This window comes from Chrysochloris asiatica, unplaced genomic scaffold (genome assembly GCF_000296735.1).
Source record: "Chrysochloris asiatica unplaced genomic scaffold, ChrAsi1.0 scaffold00023, whole genome shotgun sequence".
Lineage (NCBI taxonomy): Eukaryota > Metazoa > Chordata > Mammalia > Afrosoricida > Chrysochloridae > Chrysochloris > Chrysochloris asiatica.
Genome location: NW_006408541.1, coordinates 13,791,505 through 13,809,220, shown reverse-complemented (window position 1 = coordinate 13,809,220; position 17,716 = coordinate 13,791,505). Strand labels below are relative to the sequence as shown.

The following is a 17,716-nucleotide window of genomic DNA, read 5'->3' as shown; positions in this document are numbered from 1 at the left end:
TCTTCTTGTTGTTGTTATGTGCCATCGAGTCGGTTCCGACCCATAGCGACCCTGTATAGGGTTTCTGAGGGTGTAAATCTTTACAGGAGTAGATTGTTCTTAAGTGCCGTAAAATTAGTTCTAACATATAACGACCCTATATAGGGTCTCTGAGGAGTTGCTAGTGGGTTTGAACCACCAACCTTGCAGTTAGCAGTCCTGTGTTTATCCTACATCACCATACCAGTCCTATTTTGGATGCATTTGAGTTATGGTGTTGGAGAATATTGAAAGTACAATGGCCTGCCAGAAGAACAAATACATCTGTGTTGAACAAAGTACAACCAGAATACTCCTTAGAAACAAGATGGCAAGATTTTGTTTCTCATACTTCAGACATAGTATCAGGAAGGACTAGTCCCTGGAGAAGGGCATTATGCTTGGTAAAGTGGAGGGTCAGAGAAAAAGAAGACGCCCAACAAAATGGATTGGCACGGTGGCAGCCGTGTAACCATCATGCGGATGGTGTACGTCTGGGCAGTGTTTCATTCTGTTGTGCATAGGGTTGCTAAGGGAACTGACCCAACAGCACCTAACAAGAACTCTTGTTAATTATTTTTCTTTTTTGAGTACAATCAATATTGTGAAATAAACTAACAATCACTTACTGTTCTACCACTCTGGGACAACTACTGCTAACTACTATATATGCTCTGGTATAAGGAGCTCTGGTAGCATGTTGTTGTTGTGATGTACCATCGAGTCGGTTCCGACCCATAGCGACCCTGTATACGGTTTCCGAGGAGCAGCTGGTGAGCTTGAACTGCCGACCTTGCAGTTCAAACGGCTTTGCAGTCTGGCGCGTTAACCCACAGCGCCACACCAGGACTCCTCTGGTAGCATAGTGGTTACAAATTGGGCTACTAATGAGGCGTTCTGCTCCCGTAAAGATTAACAGCCTCAGAAACCCTGTGCAGGATCGCTCTGAGTCGGAATCGACCCCACGGCACATAACAACAACAACAAACTCATGGTCAGCAGTTCAAAACTACTAGCTGTTCCTTGGGAGAAAGATGGGGCTTTCTGCTCCCGTAAAGATGTACAGCCTTGGAAATCCTATGCAGGGTCACAATGAGTCCGAATTGACTCCATGGTACATAACAACAACTATATATACAACTTTTTTCCTCCATAAACACAGTTCATTAATGCACCGATTTTGATTTCCATTGCTTATTGAGCACCAAAAACAAAAACTATGCAAGTTGATTATGGAGCGCAGAGGCTCCAAAAGATAAGCACTGGACTGCAGACCACAAGGTTCATGGTTTGAGCACACCCTGCGTGGAAAGATTAGGCTTTCTGCTCCCACAGATTAAAAAAAAACTCGGAAATTCTATAGAGTGTGGTGTGGCTCTGTAGGATAAGTGTAGGACTGTGAGGTCAGCTTGAACAACAAGGTCAGTGGTTCAAACTCACCAGTTGCTTCTCAGAAACCCTGGGTTGCTAAGAGTTGGAACCAACTCGACAGCACTTAAATCTGAGTTTTTCTGACTCGGAGCTACCCTGTAGGCCAGAAACATTTCGGAGGCTGCAAATCTTTCTCTAGAAGAGTGGCTGGTGGGTTCTGGGTGGTCCAGACTGCAGACCTTACTGTTACTTCCCAAGGAGGAAGCTACTATGCCGTTGGTGTTATGTGCCGTGGAGTCAGTTCCAACTCATAGCGACCTTGCATAGAGTTTCCAAGGAGCGGTGGGTGAGTTTGAACCGCTGACCTTAGGGTTCAAACTGACCTTGTGCTTCACCCTAAGCACCACAGCAGGACTCCACAAGTCCCTTGTTGTTCAATGCCTTAGAGTCGATTCCAAACCATTGCGATCCTGTATATATAGTTTCCAAGCGGCTGGTGAGCTTGAACCAGACCTTGTGATTCAAACAACTTTGCAGTTCAGAGCATTAACCCACAACGCCAGGGGTCCAAACAAAAGTCCCTTACCAAGCACCAGGAATCCTGGTGTGGCGCTGTGGGTTAACGCATCAGACTGCAAAGCCGTTTGAACTGCAAGTTCCGCGGTTCAAGCTCACCAGCTGCTCCTCGGAAACCCTATACAGGGTCGCTATGGGTCGGAACCGACTCGACGGCACTCAACAACAACAACCAAGCACCAAACAATAGATTAAGACAAAGCCTGCCGCCTTGAATTGATCACTCCCAAACCACGCCTGGTATAGTTCTGTAGGATAAGTACTGGGCAGCTAAACACAAGGTTGTGGTTACAATCCAACACTCTTTGGAAAACCTACATAGGATCGCTAGGAGTGGGAACTGACTCGTGGCACTTTAGTATCAACAAACCACGCCCCGTTTGCCGCATGCGTGGCAGGGAACTTTCTGAAAACGGAAGTGATGAGTAGCACATGCGCAGTGACGAAGAGGTGTGTGCCAAAAAATAAGGGCCTGACAGCACGCTACGCTCCTTTCCGGAAGTGGCTGCTTCGGCAACATGCTTGAGGAGCTGGGCTTTATCCCGACCATAGGCGATGATGAGGAGGTGCAGCTGGAGCCTGAATCTGACTCTGAGGATGAGGAGGAGGAGGTATGAATTGGTCGGGGGCGGGGGTAGGGGGCCGGTTCCAGCCTCTCAAGTTTTTTTGGCTGTTTCCCCTTTCGGAGATTTCCCAGGCCCCTTCTCCCAACTCCTCAGCGGACCCTGCCAGGCCTGGGGTCTCCCCGACAAGGGTCTCACCAGGACCCCAAGCACTTCCTCAGTTTGCTCACCACTAGCTGTGGCCATTACCGTTCCGTGTCTCTTTGGTGTACTCAACATCCGCTTACTGAACTGATGCTTAATCCAGCACTGTTTTGTTCCATCCCCTTTGTAATGAGAACCAGAGGTAAAGTCAGGTCTTTTCCCGACCTCATGGTTATTCATCTAGTCGTTCGTCCATTAAGCCGATATTTCTTGAAAACGTAGGTGTGCTTGACCTAGTGTTAAGCGTTGGGGATGTAGCAGGGGATAAGATGGGCAGGACGCATTCTTCTGAAGTTTATGTTGGAGTGAGCGGATACCTGACATTAAGGACCAGGGCGATTGAAAGGAGTGTTTGGCCTTCAAAAGACTCAGCCCAGATGCTCATGGTGCAGGGGATCACACCCGCGGCCCTGACACCCTCACGTCACCTCGACACACTCATCCCCTCCAAAAGTGAGCTGTAGTCTCACTCCTCCCAACCTGGATCCTTTTTCAAGGATTCGAAAACCCATCAGACCTGGGAGTCTTCCTTGCCAAGCATCCCTCCGCTCTCCTCTAGTGCTCTGCAAGCTAGTATCCATCCACATTGCTCCCATCCTGGTCCAGGTCACTGCCTCCTGGATCCTCACACCTGCAGTCCGAACATCCCGGTCTCCAGCTCTTTCTCTTGCCCTCATCCAGTGTATTTCCCAAGTAGCAGCTTCTAGTTGTTGGTAAGTGCTATGGAGTAGGTTCATAGACCCTCTATAGGGCTCCTGAGGAGTAGTTGGTGAGCTTAAACCATCGACCTTTCTGTTCAAACCAACCTTGCAGTCCAGTGCATTAACCTGCAGCACTTTCCCAATGTCAAAGCCTATTTTCAAGTCCGGTCAAAGTCCTTCATGATCTGGTCTTTTCCACCATCTTTCTCAACTCTCCCCTTTATCATCAACACTATGGACAGATTTAGTTACTTCTTTTTTCAGACACCTGCATGTTCTTTAATCTTTCTCTGCTCTGAGCCTTTCCCCATCTAGTTATCTATCAAATTTAGTAGTGTAATAAATGATTTCATTTTGGAAGCTTTTCCTGACACCTTTACCCCCATCCCAAATTGTTAAATGACCTGTATGATTGTGGTACCACTTAAATACTATTGAAAATCTCTAGTTACTTATCAGAATATTTCAGAGGCATTTTAGGAAAGTGGTTAAAATCTAGGGCCCTGGAACCTAAGTCTTGGATCTCACCATTGATCAGGTAGTGGCGTTGGACAAAAATTCCCAACCATTTTTGTCTCATTTTTTCCCTGTGTAAAGTGGAGGTTCTGGTAGCACATCATAGGTTTATTGTGAGACTTAAGTGACATATATGTGCATAAAGAGCACTGGTAGCGTAGTAGTTATGAGTCGGGCTGCCAACCTCAAGCTCAGCAGTTTGGAACTACCAGCAGTTCCGCGGGAGAAAGATGAGGCGTTCGTTCTGCTCCCGTAAAGATTTATAGCCTTGGAAACCCTGTGCAGGGTCACTATGAGTCAGAACCGACTCCACGGAACTTAACAACAACAACAACAACATGTAATGAACCTAACATGTATTCTTAGTAATTACCCTCAGAAGTGATAACTATTAATTAGCTCATTAGGCATTCAGCTTTATTGAGATTGAAAACAGAGACTGGGTTTTGATTATTCTTTTATTCCTAGTGTATCACCTAAAGTATCACCTGGTAGTGTAGTGGGTTATGCATTGCACTGCTAACATGTTGGGCTGCAAAGTCAGCAGTTTGAGTCCACTAGCTGCTATAGGAAAAGGATGAGACTTTCTGATCCTGTAAAAATGTCCAACCTAGGAAACCCTATATAGTGAGCGCCAAATCAGTTGGAACTGACTTGATGGTACATAGACTGTCTGAAGCAGATATGATAAAATTTCATTTCAACACTGCTGCCTCCACTTTCCTTGCTGCCCTTTTTCTAGCCTCATTGTGTTTCCCTTCGTCTATCTTATTTTAGCCAGATCTTAATAGAAGCCAGGAAAATTGGTGTAGGGTCTTCTACCTGCCAAGGATGTGTTTATTTTTAACATGTAATAAAAAACCAAATGCATTGCTGTAGAGTTGATATGGACTCAGCAACTTTATGTAGTAAGACTGCCTCAAAGGGTTTCTAAGGCTGTAATCTTTATAGAAGAGACATGGTGTAATCTTTATAGAAGAGACATGCTGCAGGTTAATGAACTGGACCACAAGGTCAGTGGTTCAAGCTCACCAACCTCTCCTCAGAAACCCTTAGAAACGACTTGACAGAAACCCTTAGAAACGACTTGACGGCACTTAACAACAACAACAATCTTTATAGAAGCAGACTGCCACATCTTTCTTCTGCGGAGTCACTGGTGGGTTTGAACCACTGAACTTTTGGTCCCTAGATAGGCACTTAACCATTGTGCTACCAGGGTCCCAGCTTTTAACATGTAGTTCTATACAACTATCAGAAAGTGATATATGTAGTCATTAAATTAATAAAGTTTAGGGGTCAGAGTTCCTATGAGATTGTTTAACTCCAAGTTGTTAGGTGTCATCAAGTCAGTACCAACTCATAGCCATCCTATGTACAACAGAAGGAAACACTGCCTGGTCCTGGGCCAACCTCAAAACTTTGCTAAGCCTGAGCCCATTGCTGCTGCCACTATGCCAATCCATCTCATTGGGGGTCTTCCTCTTTTTCTCTGACCCTTCACTTTACTAAACATGATGTCCTTCTCCAGTGACTGGTCCCTCTTGACAATATGTCCGAAGTATGAGAGACGAAGTTTGACCATTCTGACCTCCAAGGAGCACTCTGGCTGCACTTCTTCCAACACAGATCTGTTTGTTCTTTTGGCAGTCCATGGTACTTTTAATATTTTCCCCAACACCATAACTATACATCAATTCTTCTATAGTCTTCCTTATTCACTGTCCAACTTTTGCATGCATATGAGGTTATTGACAATACCATGGCTTGGGTCTGGTTCACCTTAGTCCTCAAACTGACATCTTTGCTCTTCAACACTTTAAAGAGGTCTTGGGCAGCAGTTTGAGTAATGTAATACATTGTTTGATTTCTTGACTGCTGCTTCCATGGGTGTTAATGGCTGATCTAAGCAAAATGAAGTCCTTGACAACTTCAATCTTTTTTCTCCATTTATATGAATGTTGTTTATTGTTCCAGTGGTGAGAATTTTTGTTTTCTTTACATTGAGATGCAATGCATACTGAAGGCTGTGGTCTTTAATCTTCATCACTAGTTATTTTAAGTCCTTTCCACTTTCAGTAAGCAAGATTGTATCATCTGCATATTGCAGGTTGTTAATGAGTCTTTCTCTAATCCTGATGTGATGTTTTTCTTCATAGAATCCAGTCTTAAAGGGGAGTTTGTCCTGAAGGAACTTGATTGCTTGCCTTGATGGCTTCCTGGAGAATAGCTTGCTTATTCTTGTAGTAGCCAGTCATGCTGACCTTTTTGTTTTTCCTGATGATCTGTCTTTGAAGATGTATCTTCTGTTGCTCTAGCTGTTCCAGGCTGGTAATCCTAGCTCATTTTTATTGAAAGGTTTTAGGCAATAATGTAGGAGAGTATGGTGCCTTACACGTAGTGTAAAGTGTTTAACTTTTGATGTACAACTTAGTGTAATATCATTATTGGTACAAAATAAAACAACTCAAAGTGAATTCCTTGTGGATAATGTGTCAGCGATACCATAACAGACGTAAAAAGTAGTACAATATACAGACGAGTGGTGGTAACTCCAAGTAGAACCTCTTATCAGCATGGAGTGGGTAGGAGGATAGGGGGACCTTCAGAAAAGTTCATGGAAATATTACATTATCTTTCAGTTCTATTCCATTTTTCACAAAATTTTTGAAGCTCCTTTGTATTGCTCTTTGGTTCTTGCCTCTTCACTGTTTATCTTCCTGGAACCATAATTCATCCAGTCCTCTTTCTTTCTTTGTTTTCAAAGGTATAGATTTTTGAAGTTATTTTTTTGTTATTCAATTCAAAGTTAACTGAATTGTGGTCAGAGAGCTAAAGTCTGTAGACCATTGATTCTTTGAGAACTTTCATAGGATTGAGAACTTGTGGAGCTGTAGGGTAAGCACTGGACTGGTAACCACAAGGGCAGCAGTTCAAAACCACCAGCCACTCTTGGAAACCCTACACAGGATCACTATGAGTTAGAACTGACATAACCATGAGTTGTTTTTAGGCTTTATCAAGTCGAATCTGACGCACAGCAACCATGTGTACAACAGAGTGAAACACTGCCCGACCTTTACCGTCTTCACAATCATTAAGTACTTTGCTTAAGCCTACTTTGCTGCAACTGTGCCAATCCATCTTGTTGAGGGTCTTCCTTTTTTTTTTTCTTGACTCGGTTCTTTACCAAGCATGATGTTCTTCTCCAGGTACTGGTCCCTTCTGATAGCATGTCCAAAGTCCATGAGAGGAAGTTGTATAAGGGTCTAGATGATCAATTTTTTAGTTAGCACTCCACATGTGCTCAGAAAGAATGCACATTCTCTAAGTGGTAAGTACAGTGTTCTCTGTATGGTCATTGGAATGAGGGCTGGCTCATTGTGTTGCTCCAGTCTTAAGCTTTACTTTGGTGTGTTTGTGTGTTATTTATCAGCTATGGAGAGCGATATGTTAAATTTTCCATGATAGTTGTAGATTGATCATTTCCTTTTTGTCATTCTGTCCATTTTAGCATTGTATATTTTTAGGCCATGTTAGTTATATTTTCCTGATGAATTTTATCCTTGATCCATTAGTGCCTCTTTTTTCCTAATACTGCTTTTTTCCTTAATGTCTTTTTTGTCTAAAACTCATCTCTCCATTACCAAGTTGCTTTTGCTTATTATTTTTACCTTTTGGAAGTGTCAGAAGTTCTTTTGACTTTTGAAGGTTTTAGGTATGCTTTTTGTGAACACTGGCGTTTTGAAATCTAGTGTGATACTGCCTTTTAGCTGATGAATTTTGCCCATTAACATTTATTGTTACCTGATATATTTGGATTTGTTCCTACCATCTTCTTTTGGACTGCTTTCTATTTCTCCCTGATTTTTCCTGTGATGCATTTTTTTGGCTTGTTCTTTTCATTTTTTCTTCTCCCGCCTCACTGGCTTAGGGTCTAAACATTCTATTTCTAGTTGTTTATATGGTATCCTCATTTTGTTCCTCCTTTCCTAGTGTTCTTTCACCTCAGTTCCATGTCTTGTAGTCACTCTGCCTCTTCCTCTCCCTAGGCGCCCATTGTGCTGGGCAGAAAGCAGAAAGCCTTGCAGAAGACCCGAAGTACTGATTTCAACCCTGATTTTATCTTCACTGAGAAGGAAGGATTGTACGATGGCAGCTGGGCCATGGCTGATGTCTTGAGCCAGCTCAAGAAGAAGGTGAGGCTTTGAGGTTGGGCAGTGGGCTTTAGCACTAAACCTGGACCTCACTACCTTTTTTCCATTTGCTTGTGTGCATCCGATACTGGGGCTTTTTAGGAAATGTGTAGTGCAGTTTGGACGGATGGAGACAGGTGGTCACAAATAACCTACAGGCTTGATTAAAGCCAAACTAAATGTATCATGCAGAATGGGTTTATTGTAGGTTTTTATCTACCAGAAATTTCATTGCTGTACAGATGACATTCAGGTGTATTAAAAATATCTTTTTTTCATCATCATCAGATGCCATCAGTTATAAAATGCCCATTGCTGCAGGGGATAGTGAGCTCACATTCACTTCAGTGTATATATTAAGGGGCCCTTCTTGATTTTGTGGACATTAAAATGTAAACCAAAAAAAGACTTAGGGAAAAGCTAGTGCTACTAGCCCAGGGACTTGGGCCAAACTATGTTCAACTGGTCTCTTTTTAAGGGCTTCACTCTTGCTTTTGGGTATTAGAAAGAAACTGTTGTATCAGTTTGTCATCTAGCAACTGAAGGCTGGCTAGCCAGCCACCTAGGTGATCATGTTTGAGAGAGCTCAACTCTGCCCAGGTACTCATTCTTCGTCACTTCACCGGCCACTCACACATGGCATTATTCAGGGTCCCTGTTTCCCACACAGCACAGCTGAAGCTGCCCACACATGCCATCGTCATCTGCTCATTTGCTAAGATTCCTTTGGATTCCTCTGAATCTGATTAGCAAACTAAACTATGCATCAGATTTACATTCCAAATACTGCCTAGAGAAACGTCTGCTCCGAGCACTTTTAAGTAGACTCTGCCAGCACTTGCTCTGATGGGCGCTAGACGGCAGTGCCTTTTCAAGGCCATCTTCAGGAGATTTTTTTTTTTTCTTTCCCCATTGTTGTTTTCTCTTTTTTCCAGAGAATGCCAAAGAAAGTTTTCCTTTACAGATTTATTAAGAACTGCTTGTTTCTCTGTCCTATTTTAATGAAAATTAATTCAGATTCATGTCACCAATATATTTGTTGCCAAGTTCTGGTATAGGAACCTGATGTAATTATGGGCTCTGTCTTAGGAAGCTGTGGTTTAACAAGGTAGAAAAAAGTGGGACGATAATTACCCAGCTCATTGAAGTTGTGGTAAGTGCTGTTATCAGTTTGAGATGCTTGAGTGATCCCTGGTGGCACAGTGGTGGGGTGCTCATCTGCTAGCAGAAAGGTCAGCGGTTCAAAACCCACTAGCTGCTCTGAGGGAGAACGAGGCACTGTTTTGCTTCTGTAAGGATGACAGCCTCGAAAGCTCTTGGGACCAGTTCTCCTCTGCCCTGGAGGAGCACCATGACTTAGAATCAACTCAGTGGCAAGAGTTATTTTTGGTCGTTTACTTTTCCTTTCTAAAGTTTTAACAGTATGCAGCAATACTGTATTTTTTTTGGATTTTAACATCTTAGTTAGTCAATTTGTATTTATACGTCGTCTAGTGGGTTCTGGCTCAGCGACCCTGTAGAGGGCTTCCTAAGCTGTAAATCTTTGTGGAAGCAGAAAGTCTCATCTTTCTTCAGTGGGACAGCCTGTGGGCTCCAACTGCCAACTGTGTGGTTAGTAGTCCAGTACTTATCATACAGAGCCACTGGGCTCCCAGTTAGTATATTACTAGTGGTTACGAACCACTAGTGGCTGCGAACCACAAGGTCAGCAGTTTGAAACTACCAGCTGTTTTGCGGGGGAAAAATGAGGCATTCTGCTCCCGTAAAGATTTATAGCCTCGGAAACCCTGTACAGGGTCGCTGTGAGTAGGAACCGACTCCACGGCAAACAGCCACCATTGTATATTTCATATGTAATATGGTATCTTTGGAGTCCTGGTGTGGTGCTGTGCGCTAATGCACTGGACTGCAAAGTTGTTTTGAATCACAAGGTTGATGGTTCTCACCAGCTGTTCCTTGGAAACCCAGTACAGGGTTGCTATGGGTTGGAACCAACTAGACAACACTTAACAACAACATGGCATCTTTTGATAATTTTATTGTTCTGAAATGTAAACACATTCTAAAAGGTGGGCATTCTTATTGGTGCCTTTTAATTTAAATCATTTTCACAAGTAGACCACTCATTTACTTAATAGGTGTTTTTACCATGGATAATCCAATGTTTTAAAATTGGGAAAGGTGTGAGACAGGGTTGTATTCTTTCACCATACTTATTCAACCTGTATGCTGAGCAAATAATATGAGAAGCTGGGTTCTATGAAGTAAAACGTGGCATCAGGATTGGAGGAAGACTCATTGACAACCTGCGATATGCAGATGATACAACCTTGATTGCTGAAAGTGAAGAGGACTTGAAACATTTACTTGTGAAGATCAAAGAGCACAGTCTTCGATATGGATTACATCTCAATGTCAAGAAAACAAAAATCCTCACCACTGGACCAATAAACAACATTCTTATCAATGGAGAAAAGATTGAAGTTGTCAAGGACTTCATTCTTCTTGGATCAACTGTCAACACTTGCGGAAGCAGCAGTCAAGAGATCAGACGACGTATTGCATTGGGCAAATCTGCTGCCCAGGAACTTTTTAAAGTATTGAAGAGCAGAGATGTCAGCTTGAGGACTAAGGTGTGCCTGACCCAGGCCATGGTGTTTTCAATAGCCTCATATGGATGCAAAAGCTGGACAGTGAATAAGGAAGATCGTAGAAGAATTGATGCCTTTGAGTTGTGGTGTTGGAGGAGAATACTGAAAGTACCATGGACTGCCAAAAGAACCAATAGATCTGTTTTGGAAGAAGTGCAACCAGAGTGCTCCTTGGAGGCCAGGATGGCTAAGCTTTGTCTCTCTTACTTTGGACATATTATCCGGAGGAAATAATCGTTGGAGAAGGATGTCATGCTGGGTAAGGTGCAGGGTCAGAGAAAAAGAGGAAGACCTCTAATGAGATGGATTGGCCAGGTGGCATCATTGATGGACTCAAGTGTGGCAGCGGTAGTGAGGTTGGTTGGCCCAGGATCAGAGATTGTTTCGTTCTGCTGTGCATGGGGTCGCTATGAGTCGGTTCCGACTCGATGGCACCTGACAACAACAATCCATAGCACAAACAAGTCATTTATTTATTTATGTTTTATTGTGAATTATATGATAGTTTACATGGGAGAACATTAGTTTTACATTCATTCTATCGTATATCGTTTCATTGCCATGGTTGCAATCCCCTCCATGCATCATCAACCAACCAAAGGGTACACCCTGCAAGCCTGACCCCTACACAACCGCCCCCCCCCCCCCCCCCCCCCCCCCCCCCCCCCCCCCCCCCCCCCCCCAAGTCTTCTTCACACAGTCGCTCTCCCTCTCTGGATCTAAAGTCCCCAGCTGCTCCATTGCTCCACGTCATCGTCTCTGCCTCCATCTCAGGTATCACTGCTTCTCTGGGTAGGGTCCCGCTCTCGACTCTTCTCCATTGATGGTCCTAGGGACCTCTGCTCCTAGACTGAAAAGTTAATCACTCCCCTCCTTGCTATAAAACGTCTACCTTTACATTTCCAACCCTCACAATCAGTCCTGATAACAATTATTCACTATTGTATCAGAAGAGACACATCTGCATTTCATTTCATCAGCTCCACCTGGACAGATTGGATACTACTCACTGGAGAGTCTGCCTTTCTCCAGGCCCCTTGGCTCTAGGTTCCCTCTAGAAAGCTTGTAAGCCAGTCACTTCTTGCCTTTGTAGCGCGCCACCCCCCCCACCCCCCCATTTTGGGTAGCCAAAGGTCATTTATTTTTAAATTAGCATTTGAGACCTGACCCTCAGAGAAACCTTGTTTTACTCTTTCCCACATGAATGCTTCTTTTTCATGTTTTGATTTTTCTTGCAGCGAGCAGCCACTACATTAGATGAGAAGATTGAGAAAGTTCGAAAGAAAAGGAAAACAGAGGTGAGACAGGAAGGCTGTTGCTTCTCTTTGTCATTAAGCCTTGAGCTCTCCTCGCAACACAACCCCACCATTTCTGTGGGGCCTGTGGTGGGGTGGGGCTGGTGGAGGAGGCCTCTCTGCTTGTTATTAGTCTCCCCTAGGAGTTCACATAGTGGCATCTGCTAAGGTTGCCCCGTGTAAATAGTGCTTCCCTTGTTGTTGTTGTGGTTAAGTGCCGCCAAGTTAGTTCCCTGTGTACCACAGAGCGCCACACTGCCTGGTTCTGAGCCGGCCTCACAGTTGTTCTGTTGGGGCCCATTGTTGCTCTCCTTCTGCGCTGGTTTTCCTGAGTTTGTAGTTGCCCTTGCTTTGCTATTTTTCCCCAGGATAAAGAAGCCAAATCTGGGAAATTAGAGAAAGACAACCAAGCAGAGGTTGGGAAGTTTGAGAAGGAGAAGGAAGCAGTGGAGAGCTCTGAGCCAGAAGAGCAGGAAGACCTCGATGAGAAAGACAGGGAAGGCTCAGAAGACGAAGAATCCGAGACCGACTATTCCTCTGCTGATGAGAACGTCCTCACCAAAGCAGGTGGATGTAGAATGCAGGTGTTGGCAACAGGGAAGCAGAATGGGAAGGCTCTGCTTTTGTTTGTAGGAATTGCTGCGTTTGTGTCTTGCTTTAGGTTCTCTAACTAATAAGATTAGTCCCCTTGTAAGGTTCTTGTGGGACAGTGTTAACAGGTTATAAATGCTCAGTAAGTAGGAGCCATGGTTACTAGCTATATTTTTTCCCATAGACACACTCAAAGTGAAGGAGCAGAAGAAGAAGAAGAAGAAAGGACAGGTGAGCATGCATTTGGAAACTAGGGTGCAGCTCTGTTTTGCAACCTGAAAGGGTTTTAAGGCTGTTTGGTCTTCCCAGGCCCTCTGTGCTGGTTTCTCATTCTGGTTTTTTGGTTTTCTTGTGTAGGAAGCAGGAGAGTTCTTTGAAGATGGGTCTCAGTATGATAAGAACCTCTCGTTCCAGGACATGAACCTGTCCCGACCTCTTCTGAAGGTAGAGTGGCTTCTTTTGGTAACTGTGGATTATTTCAGTGAGTCCCCTTTTGGGACACTTTGCTTTTTCCCTAAATGCTCTTGTTGACACAGCTGTCAGATAAAGGCAATGAATGATACTCGGTCCTTCATCTTCTGCAGACCCTCTGAGGGCTCCCAGTTTGACAAAAGCCCTGTCCCTTCCTATCCCCTCTGATGTCACCTGTTCTGGCCACACTACATAGGCCGCCTTGCTGACCGTCGAGCAGGGTAGGCGTCCTTTTTCCTCAGGACCTTTGCCTTTGCTTTTCTCTCTTCCTTCTCCCAATAATCACCTCCTTCAGGGTTTCCTCAATCTCAGCATTCCTTGGTTCGGTGAGGCCTTTCCTGGACAGCCTGCCCTTCCGCTGTTGCACACCCCAGCTACCATGACTGCTATGTTCTTCTTGCCAACATCTATCTCCATATGGCTTGTTTGTTTTTTGATCTGCTGTTTTCCAGCTGACTGAAAGATTCACAAGGGCATCTATATATATCTTGTTGTATAGATGTTTGTTCTCTTTGCTTAGTGCTATTGAATCGGTTCTGCCATACCAGGACCCTTATCTTATATAGGTTGTATCTCTTTATATGTGTGTATCTGATTTTGCTCTGTAGGATCAGTACTGGACTGCTAACCTCAAGGTTGGTGGTTCAAACCCACCAGCTACTCCCTGTAAACCCTATATAGGGTCACTATGAGTTGGAACCTACTTGATGGCACTTAATAGCAGCAACATACATATATAGATTTTCTTTCTTTATGTAGAATATGGAGCCCTGGTGTGGTGCCGTAGGATAAGCACTGGACTGATAACCACAGGTCTGGGGTTCAAACCTTCCGGCCCCTTCTCGGAAAGCCTTATATAAGGTTGCTGTTAATTGAAACTGATTCGGCACTTGACAACAGCAACGTATAATCTATACGTACCCTGTTTTAGTTGTGGTTGCTAAGTATGTTACAGAGTTTCATTTCTCTATATGTGATCTATACGTATCTTATATAGGTTTTTTTGTGTGTGTTTAACCTATACATATCTCACGTAATTTTTATTTCTTTGCTTCACTGCTATATCCTCAGTGCCTAGAACTTAGTGCCTGGCACACAGTAGGCACTTGATTAGTGTGTGAGGAGTGAAGGGCTAGAGGGATTGGTATAGATGCCACCTGCTTGTAAGCTGCCGTTGGCTTTGTGCTGAAACCCCCTTCCTCCTCTGTTGACACTGTGTTTTCTTCAGGCCATCTCAGCTATGGGCTTCAAGCAGCCCACCCCGATCCAGAAGGCTTGTATACCTGTGGGGCTGCTGGGGAAGGACATCTGTGCCTGTGCAGCCACCGGGACAGGTAAAAGGACCAGGGACTCAAGGGGGCAGAGGGATGTTGAACCCAGAATAACACCAAACGCCAACTGGCTAAATTATTAATATTGTTATCATTTAAGTCTTGGTATGTGCTGTTATTTTTACTGATCCCTGGTGTGGTGACTTAAGATGAGCACTGGACTGGTAACGCAACGTTGGTAGTTCACACCCACTAGCCACTCTTAGAAACTCTATACTGGGTTACTGTGATTCAGAGCCGACTCAGTGGCACACAGCAACAGCAACAAACAACGTTATTATTTAAAGTTCACAGCAAGTCTTATTGCACTGATGGTTATAATGGCTTTTGAAGATTTTTTGGAGTCCCTGGGTGTTGTCAATGTTTAAGTGCTTGACTTTTAACTGAAAGTTGGATGGTTTGAACCCATGCAAAGGCACCTCAGAAAAAAGACCTGTTTATTTGTAGTCTTAAAAACCTTATGGGGTGCAGTTCTCCTGGGCACCCAAGGGTTCACTGTGAGTCAGAATTGCGTAGACAACCTAGTTTAGAATTTTGCCTTCTGAAGATTCTTGGGAACTTTGAATTGACGTGTTTCCCATTTGTCTGCATTGCAGCTCTTCACAGACTGTTTACTTTGTTTCTGCTCTTCTGGAATTAGCTCCCTCTGGCTCCTGCCCCGAGCTGGGGAGAGAGGATTGAACTGTCCAGTCCTTAGAGTACAGTGATGCAGGCAAAACCCAAACCCTATTCACTGTGAGTCTGTGCTGGTCCCACAGAGTACAGCCACCGGCTTTCACAGGGAGCATCCTCCGTGTCTTGTCACGCCACAGATGACAAATGATGGCGTTGTGTGTGGTCTGCACTGCCTGGGTCACTGGTGGCTGCTCTTGGCCTCTTCTTCCAAACCACAAAGCCGCTGGGGGGTGAGGGGACAAGTGTATGCCTCTTTGCATTCTAAATCCTAAAGCCAGTGTAATTTTACTGATGCCTCTCTGCATGTTTGAGGAAGGTCAAGAACCCCTGTACTTTTTTGCACATTCACAGGGTGTTGGCAGGAGGTTAAATGGTTCTTGCTCTTTGGAGGCAGTTTGGCTAGACATATCCCAACTCTGAAAAGTGTTATGAGAAGCATTCTACTCTATTTATAAAGGAGCTCTGGTAGCATAGTGGTTACAAATCCTGCTGCTAACCTCAGGGTCAGCAGTTTGACTGTTTGAAATTACCAGCTGTTCCACGGGAGAAAGATGAGGCTTTCTGTTTCCGTAAGCCTTGGAAACCGTATACAGGGTCGCTGTGAGTCAGAACCGACTCCATTAAGTCACAACTGATTCCCTGGCACATAACCACCACCACTATTTAGTAATTTGACCTAACGAAATGCAGGTAGATGAGAGGGTTTTCAGAGATTGAGAAGGCCTGGCTTGTGTTGATTTTTGACACACTTTGTTTTATTCTCCTCACTGTGTTGTGCTCTGCAGATACTGAGTTTGTTTGTTTGTTGTTGTTACAAATTAAAGGTTTGTAGCAACTCTTGTCAAGCGACTTAGTCACAAATTGTAGTGCTATGTTTCTGTTTCCAAGAGCACGTGCTCACTTCGTGTCTCTCACATTTTGTTCATTCTCACAATGTTACAAACTGTTTCTTAATGCTCTTGCACACTTAATGGACAACAGACAATGGTATAGTGTAAACCTCTTAATGTGTGTGCACTGGGGAATCCCAAAAAGACAAGTGACTTGTGATATTCCCTTTTTTGCCGTGGGCTGGAACAGAACCTGTAGTGAGTGTCTCCAAGGTAGGTCTTTAGTTTCTTTACTCTTTGTTATTATTTTTTTTAATTTAAATTTCTAAATAGATGATTAATTTACATGGTTCAAAAATGAAACACTTCAGAAAGGTCTGCAATAAAAGTCTTCAACCCCAACCACTGTTCTTGGTTAGCTTCCAAAAGTTTTTCAAATGCAAATGTAATGGAAATGCATTTCAATTCAAATGCAAATACAGACGTAGAACTTTCCCTCCTTTTTTAGGCAAATGGCACTGTTAAGCATGGGGTTCTTTTCTTGTCCTGGAGTCAGTTCCGACTCATATCTACCCAAAGCACTATAGGTCTCTGAGGAGCAGCTGGTGAGTTTGAATGTTTGGTTCAAACTGACCTTGGGTTCCTGCGTGTGTCCTACAGAGCTACTTCATATGTATGTCGAGACATGTGCTGTTGTGAAATTTGTATTTGGTACTTTTTAATCGGAACCGACTCGATGGCACTTAACAACAACAACAACAACTTTTAAATGGAGTGTAACTTAAATACGGACAGTCCACCAGCCTTCTTACGTTTCTAGTGTTGCTGTTGACTCATTTCTGACTATTGGTGACCCCAGGAGTGTTGGGGAGATCAGCTGCATAGCATATTCACAGTTGGGACCTTTTGGAAGCAGATTTCCAGGCAGGTCTTTTGTGGTGCCTTGGGGTGGATTTGAACCACCAATCTTTTGGCTTGCTGTTAGCATTTAACTGTTTGTGCCCTGTAGGGACTCCTCACAAGTCCAAGTGTGATTTTTTACATATGTTTTACTAGATTTTTAGTGTTGATCTATATATTGTTGTTAAGTGCTTTTGAGTCGGTTTTGACTCATAGTGATCCTGCATAGGATTTCCAAGGAGTGGCTGGTGAATTTGAACCACCAACCTTGTGGCCCAGTACATTATCCCATAACACCACACCATAACTATAGGAGATTAATATTTTAATCCCCAAAAATGTGATGTAATGGTATATTCCAGACAATAAAGAATCTAATTTTGATCGTTTTCTTTTGGAATGATTGTAGATACATAGGAAATTGCCAACAATAGTCCCTACAAGCCCTTCACCAAGCAGTGGGATGGTGGTGGTGGTGGGGTGTCACCGAGATGATTCTGACTCATGGCAGCTGGCGTCCCACTTAGCGTGGAACAGCAGATATCAAAGCCAGGCCATCTTCAGCTTTCTAAAGGATATGTGTTAGGCGCTGGGGTTTGGGAGCAGGATACAGCTTTAAAGGCTCTGGCTGAGTTTTTAGGTTTCATGGTATAACTAGGTGACCATGGCTTCCTGGTCCTGCCTTGATAGACCCTTCAGAGGAGTAAAGATTTGCTAGTGTGTGTGCACACATCACATCACCCCAATGCATGCTGCTGAAGCACAGTGTACATTTCCAACCAGAAGAGATCTGTGAATTATATCACACAGATCTTCATGTCATGGAC

At 43.8% G+C, this 17,716-nt stretch overlaps 1 protein-coding gene across 1 annotated transcript in view; it reads left to right on the top strand.

Moving 5' to 3' along the window:
- The first annotated feature begins 2,405 nt into the window (after positions 1–2,405).
- DDX27 (DEAD (Asp-Glu-Ala-Asp) box polypeptide 27) overlaps positions 2,406–17,716 on the top strand; it is a 28,153-nt gene continuing 12,842 nt past the window's right edge. The window contains exons 1-7 of the mRNA XM_006839196.1: positions 2,406–2,576; positions 8,002–8,148; positions 12,035–12,094; positions 12,460–12,658; positions 12,867–12,913; positions 13,040–13,126; positions 14,382–14,487. Of these exons, the coding sequence (XP_006839259.1) occupies positions 2,484–2,576; positions 8,002–8,148; positions 12,035–12,094; positions 12,460–12,658; positions 12,867–12,913; positions 13,040–13,126; positions 14,382–14,487 (739 nt within the window). The 5' untranslated portion in view covers positions 2,406–2,483. The remainder of the gene's footprint in view (positions 2,577–8,001; positions 8,149–12,034; positions 12,095–12,459; positions 12,659–12,866; positions 12,914–13,039; positions 13,127–14,381; positions 14,488–17,716) is intronic.